Source organism: Neodiprion virginianus, chromosome 7 (assembly GCF_021901495.1).
Source record: "Neodiprion virginianus isolate iyNeoVirg1 chromosome 7, iyNeoVirg1.1, whole genome shotgun sequence".
NCBI classification, from domain to species: Eukaryota; Metazoa; Arthropoda; class Insecta; order Hymenoptera; family Diprionidae; genus Neodiprion; species Neodiprion virginianus.
In genome coordinates, this window is record NC_060883.1 from 22,085,630 (window position 1) to 22,106,077 (window position 20,448).

The 20,448-nt window shown below is 38.8% G+C and overlaps 2 protein-coding genes across 2 annotated transcripts; one reads left to right on the top strand and one right to left on the bottom strand.

The window, feature by feature from the left end:
* Positions 1-5,528: 5,528 nt before the first annotated feature.
* On the bottom strand, positions 5,529-9,818 carry LOC124309345 (zinc finger protein 37-like). The gene is made up of 13 exons (XM_046772932.1): positions 9,803-9,818; positions 9,429-9,602; positions 8,743-8,975; positions 8,420-8,656; positions 8,121-8,312; positions 7,717-8,045; positions 7,392-7,633; positions 7,116-7,296; positions 6,755-6,992; positions 6,521-6,661; positions 6,320-6,439; positions 5,993-6,139; positions 5,529-5,885 (listed from the first exon to the last, which is right to left on the bottom strand). The coding sequence occupies exons 3-13, from the start codon at positions 8,965-8,967 to the stop codon at positions 5,649-5,651; spliced, it is 2,289 nt and encodes a 762-aa protein (XP_046628888.1). The 5' UTR covers positions 8,968-8,975; positions 9,429-9,602; positions 9,803-9,818; the 3' UTR covers positions 5,529-5,648.
* A 268-nt stretch (positions 9,819-10,086) lies between these two features.
* LOC124309344 (RNA-binding protein 25) lies at positions 10,087-19,777 on the top strand. Its single transcript, XM_046772931.1, has 12 exons — positions 10,087-10,306; positions 10,743-10,882; positions 11,111-11,465; positions 11,639-11,833; positions 11,937-12,052; positions 15,260-15,507; positions 15,609-16,218; positions 16,700-17,129; positions 17,222-17,452; positions 17,538-17,716; positions 17,811-17,957; positions 18,038-19,777. Exons 2-12 carry the CDS (start codon positions 10,775-10,777, stop codon positions 18,128-18,130), a joined length of 2,712 nt encoding a protein of 903 aa, XP_046628887.1. The 5' UTR covers positions 10,087-10,306; positions 10,743-10,774; the 3' UTR covers positions 18,131-19,777.
* The last annotated feature ends 671 nt before the right edge of the window (positions 19,778-20,448 follow it).

The window sequence follows — 20,448 nt, forward strand, 5'->3', positions numbered from 1 at the left end:
CAATGTTATAGCTTCGGTTCGCGTATAACAAGTCGGTATTTTCTCAATTAAGGTATCAAATCTGGATCAACGCAGAAATCCACGTTGAGCTTACATAAGCTCTGTAGGTATTCTGCGATAAACAAACCGAGGTACAGTTTGCGGGTATGCGAAATCAGGGGAAAATGAAGAACCGAATAGACCTAGCAGTGATTATGAACTTTTTTTTTTTTTTTTTGTTTCTTACGGAACCAAGTTTATCTTCCGTAACATAACTTACTTTTATTGATTGTGTAAATCGAATTTCCTTCCATTTCACCTTTAAAAATCACCTTGCGGATAACGGAATGAAATATTAAAAAAAAAAAAACCGATAATCCCTAGCGTTTGCATAACTACAAAACGAGATAGCAAATTATTGCGAGGAGAAGGAAAGATCAAATTCCAGGGCCACAGGCCTGGAAAGACTGGAATCGGCAGGAGATTTTTGATTTGATTGTGAAAAGAACTGAAAATATCATGTGAATTAGAAATGATTTTTTAAGCTAACAAGTTTACTTTCTTTCGTCGAGAAAACAAATTGGCCTAGACTGACGTTCTTTTACGTTGTATATTTTTGTTCTTCGAATTCGAATCGAATTTGAACCGAATATAGAGTTAATAAGCTGAACGACTCGGGTTTCAGTAACTTACTAGAACTGGGAAAATTTCCAGGAAAATCTGGAAATGTGATTGAATTTTTTTCCCAAAAATTTGTTGCCACCCTGAATTCTGGGTTTCATTATACCCGCAGATAATTGGACTGATCGAGATTTTTCGTTACGCTTGACGATTTCTGAGGAAGGTAGATATTTTTTTACAAATCTGTTTATGCATCCCTGATATAATTGGCCCGTTGATGAAGATCGGATAATTCTCCGCCTATTTTGGGATAAATTTCAGCGTGAAGAAGAGATCTCTGGTGCAGTGTGTGCCGACTTAATAAAATGAGACGTTTCGACGCGGGGTATAAGCATTGTTTGAAAGAAGATTCGACGAACTTGGTCCGAGTTTTCCCTCCTTCCATTGCTTGGAGGGAAGAAAGCTGGCGAAGTGCGCTACCAGCTCCGTGCAAGATGAGTGTAAATAATATGCTAATCCACCTGCACCCCGAGCTTCATCCCCCTCCCCTTTTCGAACATCCCTCGATGTCTCTCCACTTCTGAGAGGCTGCTCCTATTTCTACGTAATCCGTCGCGGAGGCGGACTAATGCAAGAATTTGTTATTTAAAAAGAGAGAATTAAGAGAGCGTACGCTGCGAGGTGAAGGCAAAGAGAAGGCTGAAAAACGAATTCAGCTTCGAAGAAATACGGGATACGCGTCGATTCTGTCGAAGTTAAATTTAAGGAGATTGGCTTGCCAAAGATATATGTATATACGCTTTTCATTCATTTTATTAGAATATAATCCTGCATTGAATATACTTGTCAAATCATTCTAATCGTAAGCTACGAACGTGTCTTAAAAATTTTTGAAAATCTATAGCGAGTAACGCGATGTTATGGATTACGAAAGATATTGTCGGATGCGTTAATAATTATCTAGGATCGTTGAGGACGCAGTAAAATTGAGGAGGTTTAATATCAAAGCGACCGAACATCTGGAATAGACGCTCTTTATTTTTCCCAGTTGGCGGAGCCGGTTGAAAGCCGGTCTGAAAATATATAGTACCTACTGTAAATTGGTTCTCTTATTGCTGCAGAAGGGAAAGATTAAAGTTCAATTAAAGATTGAGAACAGCTTGGTTGGGGATTTCAGACGTCTGCAAAACCAGAATTAATAAATTGTTGCACATCCAGATGTTTTATTTCTCAATAATCGACGTTTCAATCTCGTCCCATCTCTCTCTCTCTTCTTATTTTCTATTCCCAACGTTTCTTTTTATCGCGGTGAAAATAATCCCTAGGATTTATAATTCACGGGCGAAAACTTGGGTAGGAAAATTTTCAATACGTGTTATAAATTGTTCGGTTTTAATCAATCCCTTGTTTAATGCCAGTAAACCCCTCTCCAGCATGATTCATTATCACCGACCTCATAAAGGATCATTAATATTATTCCTCAGACAATGTAACATGCTTTCGCACTAACCGTATAATAAAAAATAGACATCCCAACTTAACTTAGTTATTATACGCGTGTACATAGTGGGTACATACCTATAACCGCGTTATACACACCGAGAGGCGAGCTGCTGTCCACGCAATTTCTGCACATCTGATAAACCGCGTGCCAAGAAAGCCGAAAAACGAAAAAAAAAATGAAAAAAGAAACGCGGAGGGAAAAGGATGAAGCGAAAGAGAAAGATAGAGACGGAGAAGAAAAAAGAAACGGGGGGAAAATACGATCGAGAAGAAAATGAAGAGGAAAAAAAGAACACCGTGATGTCTTTCGCTTTTTATAATCTTGTCTGACGTGTAATTTCGACCGCATAAACGCGGAAATTTATACACAGATCCGAGTTGTATCATTAAAAATTTTTATAACGCCAATACGGCTTATATTTTATAATAAACGCACGTCGCGATCTGATATTAATTAATCACTCCACCGCGTGGCTCTTAATCATTATAATCTTTTTAAGATCGATCGGTGGAAGTTGAAGGAGTTGAAAAAAATCACAAAAAACAAAAAAAAAGAAAAAAAGAAAGAAAAAAAGAAAAAACGTCACGAAGAGTTTCGTTGAATACCGCAGCTTTAACTAGGCATTTTTTCGCACGGTCGTATACATATTCTATCGGCGAATAAATGCGCAATACACGGGAGGGCGAGTGTGTCCATAAAATACATCAATTTCAAGGGTCAGTCAGCAAGACGGGCAAAAGGGTGGAGAAAGTGTGCTTGAAAAAGCGAAAGAGGGTTCGCTTATACCCGAAGCCCTCCGAGACGGCGAGCCCGTCGTGAACAATCATAAAAACTAACGGTTCAGGGGCTGGCGGGGGATGTTAAGGAAAAAGCATCCCGTACCGAGATGTAAGAAAACGAAAGATCCCCTACTCTCTTAATTAATAGCTTATTTACATAACGTTTATGATTAATTCAAGATAAAAACAATACATAGACCGCCATTAATCAAACGGTGATGTGTACTAATGATTCCGATCCCTTGACTCGACCGCAGCTTGACGAATGCAGGGGTAGGTACGAATATCCATCTTTTAACCGTGCCGCGTACAAACGTCTGGATAATCTGTAGTTGATACCCGCGGAACCAATTCGTCAGCATTTCCTCGACGGTTGTTTCCTTTTTTCCTTTTCTCTCTTTCATCTCGCGAATTTAACCAGTCGTGCTTTCGACGGAACGTGAAATAGATCGGAATTATCGTCGGGCGTTCAAGGGGTCGGGAATTCGGTTTAAATGTACATTCAGAAAGGGTGAGTGGCCGTGCGGTATGCCCACGCGTTTATAGAGCAATTACACACGCTTATAACCTCGCTGTGTACCCCGGAGTGCGATAATCTAATTATCGCAGTTGGACCTCCCGTTAGTGACTAGAAAAGCGTACAGTTAGTTATAACAAGAGGGACGAGACTCGGACTAATAATAACACGGACTCACCGCTGTGAAATCGTTAAAGTTCAACGATGTAATGTTAACGAAGATGACGCATTATCGTCATGGAAAATTATTGTTTCTCTTCAATTTTTATTCTACGAACTCGTTATCAGCCGCAATAGTACGTCTCGATCTGAAAACGGTGAAAGAATTACATTTCCGAACGAATTTTAACGCTGTCGAAAAATCAATATGGCCGCCCGTTATCCCGTTTCGAGTTTTATTTCGGCTATACGTCAATATTTAGAACTTGCTTGGTAGCGAGCGTTGTTTTGCGGGAAAAGGAATAACGGCAAGAATATTTCATCGGTGGTTTTCATGCACCTGCGAAGCCTGCAAAGGAAGAATTTGACTTTGGAAATTCCATGTCTCGTCCGCCACGAGCCACGATGTACCGAGGTATTATACATCGTGCATATTACGGTACACTTTTAAGCTCATTAAGTTTCGTAATTCGCGGTATCCTGCAGCGTCCCAAGGTACAAGAAGTTTCCGCTTCTCTCCAAGGTTTAAATTTCGAACGTTTCAGCCGCACTCGGTCTCTCTAGTTCTTGGTAATTTTGACCAGTTTCGGTGAGAGAACCGGATTGTGGCGGAGGGTTGATGCGCTTGGTGACCGCGATCGCGGTTTGATCATTAGTCGTGTATTATGTCCGCAGGCCAGAATTTGCTCATTGTTGAAGACGCGGGAGCCAGTGAAGCGGGAATAAGACGGGGCGGGAAGATTCTTCCTCGGCTCTGCCTGCGGATCTATCTGTATAATTTCTATACATCCGAGGCCCGATAATAAGGGCATAAGGGCGAATAATACGCTTCCCCGGATAATAATTCCCCTGCGAGTAGAGAGAGGAGAGTCCAAAAGTCTTAAAGATCCTCGAACTCTTCACAGAAGCTCGCGACGCGATCGCAAAAGACATTAAGAGGTGACATGAAATTTCCCAAGGTTTGATTATTACTCACGCTCAATTTAACTTATAGAGACGCCCGCCAACGCGAGTCTCTTACCCGTCCAAAAGGCATAAAGGCATCCTTCGGCATAATTGATCACTGAATAGAAACTCACCCTACCATTCTCACCCACCAGCTCGCTCCTTTTCTCCTTCTCATTCTCCTTCTCTTTCTTCTTCTTCGGATTTCTCAACACGTTTTTCATACCCTAGCTATGCTATTTCACCGAACCCTTCGTTATATACTCCCTTATATAGTTTTCGAATACCGTTCGGATATCCACATATGTTTATTGAAAATCACCATCCGCTGTGTCGAATAAGTTACAAGTGAATCTCGTATTTAATTATTAAACTCATTTTTCATACTGGTTTTTCAACTCTATATCCATTTAATGTTACTATATCCAAACTGACAGCTCGCACGTGGTTTGCCGAACCTTGATACTCGCGCACCTTTCCTAAAGCTAACACTATTTACTCTCTTTTCAATGCCATGTTGCTTAGACACACCTGTTTTTTGGATCCCAGTCATTATTTTCAAAGCTTTCAATATCGAATTCTTATCTTTAAACTACCTATTCTTCGATATCTGTATTTACAAACTGCATTTCAGAACAAAAATTATTGGGATACCGGATTCTGCATCAAAATTATTACGAAGACGATCTTTGTAACGAGAGCTTATGATCAAAGCTTCGAATATTGATGCACGTTAATAATATTCATAATCAGGAATTGTTAAATCATGTCTTTCAGTGTCGGCACACAAGTTACCAAAACATGTTCATCAATTTATCGAACGGTAGAAGAAAAGCTAGTTTACCGGCAATTGGCAATTGATAGAATAAATGTTGTTCAAAATTACAGATAGTATGGTGAAATATTTCAAAAGACGGAACAACGAAAGTTCGTTTTAAAGTAGTTTCCGACTTTTCTGTAGGTAATAAAGGATATTTCTTACGATAACTCGGGATAAAGGTCGCGGATGAAGAAACCTTTACAGTATTATTTCAAGCGATATATTTGGATAGTGGCATATTATCTTTGTTTCAAAAGTTTATATCAGTTTACTGAATTTTCAATTTTAATTCGCCGCCGCACTATAAAAGTTAATTTACATTCTTCATGTGTTTTGTACTAGGTTTAACCAATTCCGACCATCATCGGCCGCTGAAGCCGGGATTCTGATGTGCACCAACCGTACGGAATTTTTATTATCCTCCGCTATCTCCTCGTACTCCGAAGTGGTGGGTACAACTATGGTAGAGCCGTCTTCGCCGTCGTTGTAACTGTAAACTTCCTCGATATGTTCGGCTGCCTCGGTTTTGCATCCCATTACGTCACTTTCAGCAAAATCAATCTGTAAAAAGAAGAAATTCAATCGTGTCTCATCATTCATTACGATTTCAGCTTTCATTTTGAATTATAAATCATGCGATTTTCGTCTTTATTTTACGCTTTCATTACCTGCCCGTCAACGACGAGATGCTCAACTGCCTCTTCGGTAATATTCTCTTCCGATGGAATGCTCAAAACATTTTCTTCCTGGTATATCTGAGCACCGTCTTGTATGATCACGTGATCTTTCAATTCAGTTATATACAATTCTGTCTCCTGCGTCACGGAAGCAAAGTTGCATGGATCAATCTCATCTTATTATCAAAACTATAAAGTAAAGGGACAGTTGGTTTTAGGTCAGGATAGGACATCAGGAAGGTGTTAATGGACAATGGATCGGGAATCACGCAAAGGGATCAAATAAACATAAATAATTTATAAAGATAAAAAGCACACCTGTTCATTGTCATCGCCTTCCATCAATAGTTCCACATCAGCATCGGGTAAAGTAATAACTTGGTCGTCGTCTGTTGTTAATCGCGGTTGATTCACGACAATCGTATCGTTTAAATGCCCCTGACAAGAGGAAAAGTAATAAGGTGTAATTGATGTAACAGTTTTTTCGAAATACCCGGAAGAACATAATTTCTTTTCTACCTGTGTCTGCATGTGGGTGTAAAGCAAAGGTTTTCTCATGAATCCCATCCCACACACTAAACATTCGTACGGTTTTTTATCGCTGTGTATAAATCGGTGCGCATTTCTGTTGTCCCTACTGTTAAAGGCTTTTCCACATACCTGTAACACGTCATTTTGAATTTGTAAACAAGTCAAAATAAATATTAGCCTACTCAAAAGAAAGAGCAGTGATGCGCCGACTGAATAACTCACTTCACAGAGATAGGGTTTTTCACCGGTATGGATCCGCATATGCTTCTTAAAATGTTCAGGATAAACGAACGTCGCTGTACAAGTTGGGCATTTGAATGGTCTTTCACCCGTGTGAGCTGCTTTGATATGATAATCCAAAAGCCTACGCCGCTTAAATCCTTTCCCACAATCGTTACACTTGTATCTTTTGTCATTGTAATGTGTTGCGCGTTTGTGAGACTGCAGATTCGACCTTTGACTGAAAATTATATATTATATATTAGACTTAGAATTCGATCATGAACCTCGTGATTATTTCCCCTCCACATTTCCTCAAGTCAGAGCAAAATCTCCGACTTAAGTCCTTTCATTCAATATTCACCTAAACGTTGCTCCACAAAATTCACACTGGTACGGTTTTTCCCCGGTATGAGTTCTCTCGTGATCCCTTATCTCCGCCTTGCGAGCAAAGGCTTTATTACATATTCTACATGTGTACGGCTTATAACCAGTGTGAACTATGTTGTGAACCTCAAGATTATGCGGTGAGCCGAACGCTTTTCCTGATGACAAATTGAATCAGGTCAGTAGTAGATGGAACCAGTCAATTTTTGGTATTTTGTAACATATTTCAGTATTATTTTGCGCTCAAACTCACCGCATTGATGACAGACGTACTCCTTTACTCCGTTATGCGTTCGTTCGTGTTGAGTGAGGTTCTGCTGGCTCAAAAATGACTTGCTACACTGACTGCACTCGAAAGGCCTTGGCCGTACTTCATGGGTCTTTACGTGCGCCTTGTAAGTGTATTTTGAGGCAAAATCTTTGCCGCAAGTTTCACATACATAAGGGCGAACTCCAGTGTGAGTGTTGATGTGCTCCTCGAGTAAATTTCTCGAACTGTAAACGGAGTAAAACTTAAGTAAAAACGGGGGTAGAGCAAAATTGTGCAGCTTTGCGCAGAGAAAAAAAAAAAAACTCACCTGTATCTTTTTCCGCATGTTTCACATGGCCAAGATTTAGATTGAGGATAATGAATTCGTTTGTGTATCCTGAAGAGTCGTAAATTGCTGAATATTCTATTGCAGACTTCGCACTGAAAGTCTCCTTCCTCGTTTGCTACATGATCGTCAAGGTGAACGGAAAGCTCGTTCCTTTTCCGAAATTCCATGCTGCATATGTCGCAGATGTACAATCGCGCGTCGTGTGCATTTTTCAAATGCGTCATGATTGATTTTGCGTCACCAGTCCCTCGTTCGTCGTCATTTGTGCACAGTAAACACGTGTAAACACTGCCGACTCTTACCACCATCTGAAAATATATTCAATAAAAAAACTGAACCAGTGATTCGGCAAGTTCCGTTCATTCAATGCATTGATCACTTACCGGCTCTTGAACGGACTCTGAAGACTTGTTGATGGTTTTGCCTTTTTTCGAACTGGCTTTTCGTCCTTCTGTATTCTCACTGTTCTCCTCACTTTCAGTCTTTATAGCTATAGGGTCAACCTCGCTACCTTGATCGGTCGCCAAATCCTCACTTCCAAAATCCCCCAGTTCATCTTTGGATGTCTCATCGTTCTGCGACAACCAAATATAAGTGCATAAACAATTGGTTGTCAAGGAAGAATGTAATTCTCCGTTTTAAAATACAAACAAAAATTTTATTTGCATCTGTTGTCGCATACTTTAATCGTGTCGTCATTGTCGACAATTTTCTTAACGTCTTTCTTCTTCAATTTCTGGTTGACTTTGGTCTTGTCTGGTGACTCAGAGCTCTGTGTTTCAGGATTCTCAAGGTAATCGTGGTCGTTATAATCTTCTTCCTCTGGATAAATTATGTTTGACACTTTCCCAATTGTTCTCTTGTAATTGGTAAATATTTCCAACTTTACTTCAGCTAGTCTGCCTTCTAGTTCATCAATCTGTAGTAAACATAAGTAATTTGAATCATTGAAAGAGCTAGTGGCTAACATTTTGTTTACGCGTAATATCGCTTAATTATGCCCACCTCGTTAAATAACTTGAAGCACTTTTTACACATAACAAGAGAATGCGCGGTGTCTTCGGTTAATTCTACATCGAGTACAGAACATATCGTATTCACTAAAGGCTTCTCCGTAGACCCGACCGAAGTTGATCCAAATATTCGTACGCTGTTTCTTGTTGATACTCCAACTTTGCTGTTGCATATCAAACAATGCGTACAGTCTTTTTCCCCGTCAGCTGTCATCATTGAAGCTGCTAAAAAAACATCGGGGAGACATAGAATTGAACTTGACGCTTAGCGAGTATAAAATTGTGCAAAATTATATGGAATAAATTGGTATCGTTAAGTGAAAGTCAGGAAATATGTAATATTTGGAAAATTTTAGCTAACCTGACTTCGGTCAAGGTGCGCTTCATTTCGGTGATTTTTTATTTTTCTACTTTTGATAAATGACGGGGTATTAGGAAGTGGAATGCATTGAGGTTATCGAAGTGTTTCATATTGATTAGTGTGAATAAGCGAGTAAAGTGAGAAACTGAATTCGCAAAGTGCAACGTACAGCACAAAATAACCCTACGATCGAAAGGAGACATATCGGGTGAAGTACGTGGTGTAAGAGAGGTAAATTTCGTAGGAAAAAATATGTTTATCCTCGTTAAATTACATGCAAGTTTGTAATGAAGATATAAAAAGTTGCCAGCACTGACTTGTAACTTTAGTTCTCGTCAACCCCAGAGATTGGCAGCGACCAAAAATATCAGAGAAACAACCTCCTCCTCCTTGGACAGCACCATTTACATCCCCATGATCAGAGAAAGACGCCCGCAGTCCCGTGATTCGATTATCGAACGAAAATCCTCTGCCGTCCCCTGGCCGTCTCTCTGTTAAACCAAATAGAAATGCAGTGACGATAGAAGCGAAAACCGACGAACAGTGATGTCAAAATGGCGCCGCTCAATTCGCCTCTCGTATTTCAACAATGTATTTGTCAAAGCAGCATTCTATTCACAGAATTATGCGATAGGCATTCAAATTCTGCATATTTTCATTCGCGAACAATTCAATGTATGTATATACGTACGAAAGAATATAATTATGGCGATACGACCATTGGCAGCAGCTGCTCAACGTCATCGAATAAAATATAATACAGAGAAACTACCTTCTGCGTGTTTTTCACTCGACCCCGACGTACGTGGTTGTTCAAGTGGTTTGCTTGGAAAAGGCTACTCGTCTATTGATGTCGTTTGGTTTATGACTAAACTCGTCGTACTCTTTCCCGCCCTCCCCCCCTTGGTAGCCGCACCGACGAATGATGCCATTGCCATTCCAACAAATTCCTCAGCAACTGGCGGGAGTCGCGCTCACTTCACAGCCTTAAGACATATTTCACAGCCATCTAGATCGTTGAATTAAAAGCCACAATGTCCGACGACTGTGACAATTGCCAGTGTGGTGAAGTTCGGTAAAGTTTGTATTTCGATTTTGCCAGTTTTATTGTCATGACGTAACTTGCTGAATCTGGTTTACTTCTACGGTGATAATAAATCTCTATATTATTGATAATATACGATAACTTGAAACGGTAAGTTAAGAGGAAAATTTCATTACACTGTCTAATTTCGTGGTTAGGTTGTCGCTGGTCCTCCATTGATTTTTATGTCTGGCTTTGCTCTACGTAATACCGCCCCCTAGTTTTACAATTTTAGCGTACATTCGTGTATCAAATTCACTTTCTACATTTATCCCTTGACTTTCTTAATTGTCTACGTACTTTTTCATCCTCATAAACCTTACCGTATGCATTATCACCGCATACTTGCCTTGACAACACTTTCCTCATGCATCGACCTTCAATTGAATACAACTATCTGCTACGTTTGATTGAGTGAAGTTAATAAATTTTGCTTACATAGATCAATTTTTAAACATTACTTATCGACCATTTAAGTTGATGCTAAATATATTTGCCAATGATTATGATTATGACAATTGTAACAATAGTACTCTGTCCATTTTAGTTGACGCAAAACCTGATCAGTTACGCTGGAAGATGTCGTACCCAGGGCAACCGCCTATGGGCATTCCCGGGATGCCTCCGATGCCTTATATGGTCGGTGCTCCGCCACCTATAATTGGAAGCGTTATGCCAATGCCGCATGTAAGTTGTTGATACAAACATTGATGACCTCAAATTAGTTTCTACACATTTATTTGTTGAAACATTAATCGATGCCTTTTTTGTTTATGTTCACATCACTATTTTGTAGCACTGACATACTTTGGTGACAAGATATATCTTTTTGTCTACCTTAACTGACTTCAATTAGACCCTATGCTACTCAATGTCGTCTTTTTACTTGATTATTTTTCTTTAAATTTTATATAGATGATTCCAACACCTGTTTCTGCGATGCAGACATCTGCACCTGCCGTTCGTTATGCTCGAAATCAAAACCGTCACGACAATAATCGTCGGCGAGAGAGAGAGACGGGACCCCCTGTGACAGTTTTCGTTGGCAACATCATGGACAGAGCTCCAGATGTTATGATACGTCATATACTAGGCGCATGCGGCCATGTTCTCTCCTGGAAACGGGTTCAAGCATTTGGATTCTGCGAGTATGCTGGGCCTGATGCTGGACTCAGGGCTGTCAGGCTCCTTCACGATATGGAGATCGGAACTAAAAAATTAGTCGTCAAAGTTGATGCCAAGACTAAGGTTGTTTTGGACCAGTTCAAAGGTGCGAAAATGTTGTTGAAACATTTGTTTTACGTTTTTACGCACCCTGAAATTCGTTGGAACTGTTAAATCTTTGGTTTCCTAGTTGGAAACACTTCTTTAATTACGTGTTTGAAACCTCTTGCTCAATGTTTGGATCTTTTATTAACAAAAGTAAATAATACCGATTCACAGCTGAAAGACGAAAGAAACTACGAGGTGGACAATCACCACTGCAAGATGAAACTCCCAGTGAAGGGCTGGACGGTGATGAAGGTGACGACTACATGGATGAGGGAATGAGGGTCATGGATGCGGATGCAACTACTCGCATCTCCCAGATCATTTCTGAGCATGCAACAGAACTGGAAATGGCTCAAGTTGCCCCAGGTAATAAATTATTTGGAATCAAATTGTCTATTTTATATAAAATCTGGTATCACCTCAGCAGTTGTGTAGAAAGACCTGTACTAACGTTGTTTTGATTGTTCAGAGGAGCATCAGACAAAAATGGTGGCAAAATCGTTGAATCTTGACGACGCGGAAATAGAAGAAAGCAAGCGGGACCTGATAACGCGGGAAATTGGCAAGTTTCGGGAAGTTATGAAGGTAATTAAGAATTATTGTTGCAAATAACAATCCCAAGCCTGTCGTATCCCGATCTCTTGCTTGTTTGCTCCACAAATTGACCACTCTTTGGTAATGCGTGATTTTTATGAGATGAAAGTGATATGATTGTGTAGAAAGGTGCGTATAAGTATATCCAAAAGGAAACATTGAATTCGAAAATATCCAGTTGAAATTATATTCGTGCGTGTTTTTATCATTTGGTAATAATCGATTGAACAGAATAACAGTCATTTGACTAATGGTGAAAAATTGGGCTTCATCTGAAAGTGAAACAATGAATTTTGTTTGATCTGATTTCAAAGTATAAAGGAAATAAGATAAAATTGAAAACGAATATTACATTTCCCCGGCTGACTATTTCACATGCAATACCCAAGTTCAATGGAAACAGAGACGAGCTAATAACTGAGCGATTGATTGACTGAAATTTGGCGCGAGTGGGTGAATAAATCTAGGATCAACGATATCGGAGAGTTGATGAAATTCTTTATTTGTTTTTCATTTTCGTGAGTAATTGAGTAAATCTATTGAATTGATGGATGGAATGAATGCGTGGTACGTTAGCTCTGAATAAATGGAGCCGTGACTCGTTGCTGTATATTATAATGACAGGCAGCGCGCGTCGCACACAGCAAAAGCACACGTACGTCTAGGAATGCTGTGTGTGGGGACCACCCTCTCACTCGCTCATTCATTGGCTCTGAAGGGAGCTAATCACAGCACAGCCCTCGTATTTTCGCAGGCAGCCTCAGCCTCGTCGGTAAGTCAGTGCATATCCAAACAAAAAACAAACCATGATGAAAAAGAATTTGATCAAAAAAAAAAAAGAAAAGAAACTAAAACCAGCCGAAAAAATCTAACATGTGATCGTCTCGTAGACGAGATAAGCTAAACTTAGCGCGCCAGTCTTAGCTGAATTCTAGCATAGATATTTGCATATTTTTATTTAACTAATAGATTGAAGATAGGTAAATAATTTTTTAAAAAAAAAGCATCTTATAATACAAAAAAATCTTTTAATAAACACGGAGTCAAATTTGTTTTAATTACCTGTTTGTTAGTCGCGTGGAATGTTACTATTTCTTTTTTATATTCCGTTTTGATATAATTTCTCCTCTTTTTTTCTTCTCTGTCTCTCTCTCTCTCTCTCTCTCTCTCTCTCTCCACAATTTTTATATCAGTCTACGGATGGATACAAGCTTTTGGAACAAATCGAACTGAAGAGATTTTTCTCAATTACTTATTCACTTAATATAAATATTTAAAAAAAAAAAACAAATTAAAAACATCACATTTGACAATAATTCTCTATCATCAAAGTGGCGACTGTTCAGTTGTTGTCTTTATTTTGTGTAAACAGCTTCTGTCAACGTTGCGATCAGACATGTACGTAGTACCTAGGTACGCGCTCCTACGTTCTTCGGTACCGCCACACTGACCGACCGTGTCAACTTCACACCGTGAGTAAAAGTACACAACCATGAATCACCACAGAATCATTCGGTTCTCGTAGTTTTTCTGTTAGCCAATCCTTGCAAGCCTTATCCTAAAAAAAATTCAATTCTCGCGTGTTTTTCCCCCATAAATCCAAATTCTACCACTGTGCATCATATCCATATAATCATCTCCTCGCACAATTACTATCTTCTTGTCGTTAGCCTAATATTTTGGGTTATTGTATGGATGCGCGGATAGTTCTGCCGTCATTTGAAACAAATTAATCAACGAACTCAGTATTGGTTTTCTCTAATCATTCTAACATTGAAGACAAATAATTTCCCATTTGTGAAGACAGTATTCAGTTTCGATGTATAAGCTTATTGAAGAAAAAAAAAATAATAATAATAATGTTCAGTAGTAATTTAGTTTTTTTTTTTTTTTTTTTTTTTCCAAGATAAGATCATTTCAATTAGCCAAACAGTAACCCATGATCGATTGATTGGCCTCACCCTATGTGTTAAGGAAGGGTGTAAAAGAACAAAAAAAAAAAAAACTAATAAATTAATGTAAGAACGGCGTTGATAGGGTAAGAGATTGGGGGCGTTACGGGGGTGGGCAAACTATTGTGCATTTGATATCCAACAGTTTGCTGCATCAGCTGCCGCGTATAGCCAATAGCCAGAGAAGGATTCAGTGTTGAGAAAAAGAGTCGTGAGATACAGAGTCACTGATCGACAGATACAGAGCAATATCAAATGATTGACGTTTTGACGGATGGTTCTCTTCATTGCGACAACTCAGCTTCTGATCGGTATATCAAAATTTTATTCTAATATATAATTATTTTATCTCTCTTACATATCATTTACCTGTACATAATCAAAAATGAAAATATTCTATAAATGTTACATTACTAAATGTTAGTCAGCTAGTATTCATTTTTATCATCCCCCTCTTTGATACTGCAATAATTATTGTTTAGAAAGTATTGGTAAATATTCGAACTGGCACACATGCAATGTTGTGAGTACATTGGGTGTCATTTTATACTGTTGCGTTATTTTCTTGGGATATATGGTAAAAGTACAAACAGATTATTAAAAAGAATAAAAATAAAAAATAAAAAAAAAAAAAATAGAGCGTACAGATAAAGAGGAAGAAGACTTAGATTTTTAAATTTATCGTAAGTTTAGTATCTCACAAATTGTTGTCTCCAAAAGTTTGTACCTGCACTTAGGTACTTGATATGTTAACGAGATATCGTGTTAAGATGCCGTGAGTTCAGCAGGCTCCAGCGGAGTGAGTATACCTCATCGACACGAAAAAATTCTTACAATATTTACATATATGTATAATATGATATTTATTCACTACTGTACATAAAAGAAACTAGCAATCGCTGTAATAATCAACCCTTGAAGGACCTTGTCTTGTCTTGTCTTTATATACAAATATGTGCGCTGCCAGGTTCTACAATTAAATATCCAGACACGTATTTTTGCTGATGGTTCTTTACGGGTGGATAAATAATTGTATGTTTATAATTCATACAATGTGCAACAGTCTTTGTCTTCCTGGCGAAACTTAAAAAGCCACGAGAAAAATAAAACGCGATTGCTAGTTTTCTAGTTTTTTTTTTCAAATATATTTTTTTTTTTTTGTTCTTTCTTTTCTAACAACACGGAATCCTCAAGATTTGTTCTGGCTTCAAAAACTCAGCCATCTTTCTTTCGTTGTGTTTTATAGAAGCAGGAAGAGGAGAAGGCTCAAGTGAAGCGAAAGCGGGAAGCTGTCGAGAAGGAGGAAAGGGAAAAACGTGAAAAGGAACGCAAGGACAGGAAAGAAGAGGAGGCTGGAAACAACAAGGATGATCATGATGGATTGGAACCTGGCAGTCCTTCCACACCTCCAATCGGTGGATCTGGTTCCGTTTCAAAAGGTCGCAGCAGCAGCAGCGCTAGCAGTAGGAGAGATAAACGCCGTTCAAAGTCCAGGTAAAATTGATAATGCAAATCGGAGCATTTGTTATTTTCCTACCTTTTGTCCCCTTCTTTAATTGATAAAGCTAACTCCTTTCTTGCCAATCCGTTTACAGGTCGAAGGAACGCGACAGGGAAAGAGAGCGTCAAAGAAGTGAGCGAGAACGGGATAGAGACAGGGATCGTGAAAGGGAGCGAGAGCGGGACAGAGACAGAGACCGCGAAAGGGAGAGAGATAGGGATCGAGAACGGGACAGAGACAACAGAGAGAGGGAGAGAGAGCGAGAGAGGGAGGAGGCGCGAAAAAGTGAAAGGGAAATATTGCGGGAAAGAGAGGAGGAGGAGGAGGCCAAGGAAAGGAAGAAGAACGAGAGACGTGCAAGAGAAAAGGAGGCAGCTTATCAAGAACGGTTGCGAGCTTGGGAAACTAGGGAGCGCAGGAAGCAGAAAGAGTGGGAAAAGGAAGCGGAGAAAAACAGGGCGAAGCAAGAGGCAAGGGAGAGAGAGGCAAAACGACTCAAGGAATTTTTGGAAGATTACGACGATGATCGTGACGACACTAAATACTACAAGAGCAAAGAATTGTCACGACGTCTTGAGGAACGTGCTCTTGAAGCCGAAGCCGACTCCCGTGATCGTTGCGCCGAACGTCAAGAGCTGCAGCGTCTCAGAGACAAACTCTACGCAGATTCAACATATACAGATCCGGCTGCTGAATTTGAGAGGGTAAAAAACCGATTGATTTTCCCTACGCTTAAGAATGCAACAAACTTACAGTGAACAGTCCTGTCAAAAAGCTATCAAGTGAGAAATATGATTTAACGAAGGTTTGAAAATGCGACTGAAGTTAATCCAGTAGAAGTTAGTTGAAACAATATTCCTTTAATTCGAAAACTTTTTCAAGAAATCATCAATTTCAGCTACAGTAGCATAATTATCGATGGCTTTGAAGAGATCCAATTATTGAAACACTTCTGTAATGAAAAAATCGCATTGTTCAACCGATTTTATATAACTAGTGGTCACTTTTTTAGTAAATGATTCGACTGTGCCAAAGCAATGTTATTTCGTTCGGTAGAACATTGAAAACTTCGCTATGTCATATTTCTGTCTTTAGCTATTCGACTGCACTGTTCTTTTAGTAAATCATTGTTGAACAGTTTTATGTCAATTGTGACAACATTTAATCTGTTCTTTTTGTTTCCAGTTAAAAGCTGAGCGAGAGGAACAGTACAAGCCTAAACCTGTAATAACAATAATCGACGAGGAGGATGAAAAGTCAGTAAAAAAGGAAAAGGAGACCTCGATGCCGCCGATAGAAACGGAACCGATCGACAGTGACAGTGACGACGGTGTTCACTTTGACGACGCCCCGCCTGCAGAGGCTCCTTCGAGGACACCTCCACGTCATCACCATCACCACAGACGTCATCATCGCCATCATCAGAATCATCATCGCGATGATAACGACGACGGAAACGACGACGATATTAGTGAAGTTGACAGGGATAGTATTAAGGATAAAATTAACTCACCGTCTTTGCAATCGCAGCCAACTACTGCTCAATCTTTACCCGTTAATCACGACGAAGACTCTCGCATGTCGCTTGTCAGCGAACCGGAGAAATCCAGCGGCGGTAAGAAACACTGAATTTTTCTCTGTTTCATTTTAATACGGTCAAGTTTTGGCTTTCGAGCATCCTTACATGAGCATCTCGCATCCTTTTAGGAAACTTTGTACCCTTCGCAATGGGCAGCGGAGGGGCGAAAGGCGGTGGCGGAGTTGATCACACTCCGGGCAACAAAACGCCGGCCAGCCCGAATTCCGCTGTAAATCCTAATCCTCAGCAGGCCAATCAGCCAAAGAAAAAAGGGCGGATAGATGTTAAGGACGTTTTTAACAACGACGACGACGATGATGGTACTAACAACACGAAGAAAAGGAAACTAGTTCCACTAGGTAGGAAAAAATAGGCGTTGTGATATTATCGTTCGAAAAATTATCGTTTCAGAAATAAACACCGCTTGTTTTACATTCGTTGCAGATTATGGCGAGGAAAAGAAGAAAAAAGGAAACGAAGACGCTTCTAAGGCTGGTGGTAAGGAAGAGAGCACCAAGAGTCAGGAGGAAAAGCGCAAGCACATTAAATCACTAATAGACAAAATACCAACTGACAAAAATGCTCTGTTCGGTTATCAGCTTGATTGGGCTGTTATTGACAATGTGAGTTGTGTAATTGAATCGATTCAGAGAACATCGCGTGTGATAGTGGTATCTCAATTTTAAACGTGTTTGAAAAAAAAAAACGTGGTTTCAGATGCTAATGGAGAAGAGAATACGACCGTGGATAAACAAAAAAATCATCGAATATATTGGAGAGCCGGAACCGACACTGGTCGACTTCATTTGTAGCAAAGTAATGGCCGGTAGTTCTCCTCAGGGAATACTGGATGACGTACAAATGGTGAGAGGCAGAATATTCTCGTTTTTCAAATTTCGATTTGTTAAATAGGATAAAATAAAACAAACTCTGTCTCCTTACAGGTGCTAGATGAAGAGGCAGAAGTTTTCGTAGTAAAAATGTGGAGGTTACTGATCTACGAAGTTGAGGCTAAAAAAATGGGGCTAGTTAAATAGTGCGCGAATATTGTAATTGAGCAGAATCGTTGTTGTTCTTCCTCTTTCTTTTCTTCTATTTTTTTTTTTTTTTTTTCAAATCTTTTTTTTTGTAACCTTCGTTGTCAAGTTCACATAACAACCTTGACAAAAGTGCTATGCTATTAATGCTTCTGCGCGAGTATTTGAATAGAGATCATCAAACCGCGGAGCTGAACGAGAAGAATTCCTTCTGAAATAATTTCTGGATAAAACTTTTATTGATATAAAAGAAAACAAAAAAAAAACAAAAATATTTGGGTATCGCATTACACATGAATACTTAATCGTCGTATATATAAATATATTATCATAATTGTTAGTCCGGAAAAATTAATTTGTGGAAAAAGAAGCAAAAAAGAAAAAAAAAACAAATCCGATAGCGACCTTTTTTAATTATCACCAAAAAATCCGGCGACTGTGTGTGAGATTATATGTGTAGCGGTTTATTCGTTGAAAAAAAAGAAAAATAATAACAATTTGTAATTATCATCAGTCATAATTGTACCTATATACGGTTATGTGACCTACGTATCTCTCTTTTCTGAAATTCTGTAAATCTCTATCGACTTTGGTTCGACACGGTATCCACCTAATTCGCGATCATGCGAGACAGGTAAAAAATTATCTTGCAAATTATAGGGGTCATAAATTTCATCACGATTAATAAATTTTCTCATTTACTCGAAAATTTGAGAAATCAACAGAGGTAAGACGCTATATCCGTCCGTATTCAAATGTTTAACTGTTCGTAAATGCTTTGCGTTTAATTTTTTTCTACGTCAATCTATAGTTCGATGTTTCATACACGGCGCATTATTTAGTCGATCGTGTTTATTACGTTCCAATTTCATTAGGAAGTTAAAAGTCAGGAAGGTTTTTAGTCTAACGATCATTCATCAACATAAAGAATGGATGATAGTGAATACGTATGATAAATAATAAACGCCTCCATACCAGCTCTAAAAAAAACCGTATTAAAACAATTTATTTGTTTTATTATCATAAATAATATTCGTAATATTATTTTTTTTCCTCGGATTATGCGTCAACGATCCTCCAATGCTGCGTAAAATTAGGATTTCGTTGAATAACCCAAAGTTCAGCTGAAGCCTGACAGATGTCCTTGCTAATACTAAAACGTGAGCTTCCTAAAATGAAGAAAACAATATTAGGAAATAAAGATTCAAAAGGTACAACAAAAGTGAATCGTGTTAAATGTTGTGATTATTATTATTACTAAAAATTTTAGCTCTTTATAAATTCATCCCATAATATATTGTTCCAATCTAAATCGTTTACAACTCATTATGATATCAGTTCTTGTCGAAATTCTTTAAAATGATAATATTAACATTTAAACATCACGAATTTTTCAACTTTGTATTCTCTACATTACTATCGGACGTTCGCATTTTTAATCCTTGATAGTTTAGTTCAGTTCAGTTTGTAGATGTTGCAATACGGAATACCGGTAAAAATTTACGTACGAGGTAAATTTCTAATTGTAAGTAGTAAACGGTACTGAGAAAGAAACGGATACACGTGAAAGAAAAAAAAAAAAAAAAACAATTGTAACAATGAAGTGAAACGTTTTGTAATGAATTATATCTATAGCAATGAATTACAGTAAATTGAAAAAAAAGCTCGTGTATGAAATTTCGGAAAAATCCCTGTTAAAATTGCTAGACATCGACATAACGAAAAGTGTTTTCAGGTCGAAGAGTTAATTGTTATTGTTGTTTTTTCGATGGGAAGTTTGTCGCGATGAAAACTACTGGACAGATCGCATGAAACCGCAATCGGTTTTACTATAGCGTCTAAAAATAAATGAAAGGGATAACTAGTGAGAAATTTTTACGGTCAGACTATAATTGGGTGTTAATTAAAACTGCAGGATGAAAGAGGATAAAAGTGAAACGACCATTGCGAGTAAACACATAGAAAAGAATTGGTTCAGTTCGGGGAGCCGGAAGATTCTACGCGTCTATCGGACAGACTGTGTGGTAGATGAGAGTGACTCGACCGAATCGTTTCGTCCCGGATCAATCGCCCCTAAAACTAAAAAAAAAAAGTAAGAGAGAGAAAGAAAGGAGGAGCAGTAAAAAACACACACAAGAGAAAAGAAGATAGTTTTAGCGGAGGATCAATTAGGGCCGCGTGCATCACGGGGTGAAATTTATGCGACGTAACCTGCGTGTAGATTGGGGATCATACGACGGGGGTGAACGGGAATTAACGAGGGGATGGAATAGGGTGTGCAACTTGTAGAGGGGAAAATCGCTTCCGTCTAATCCGTC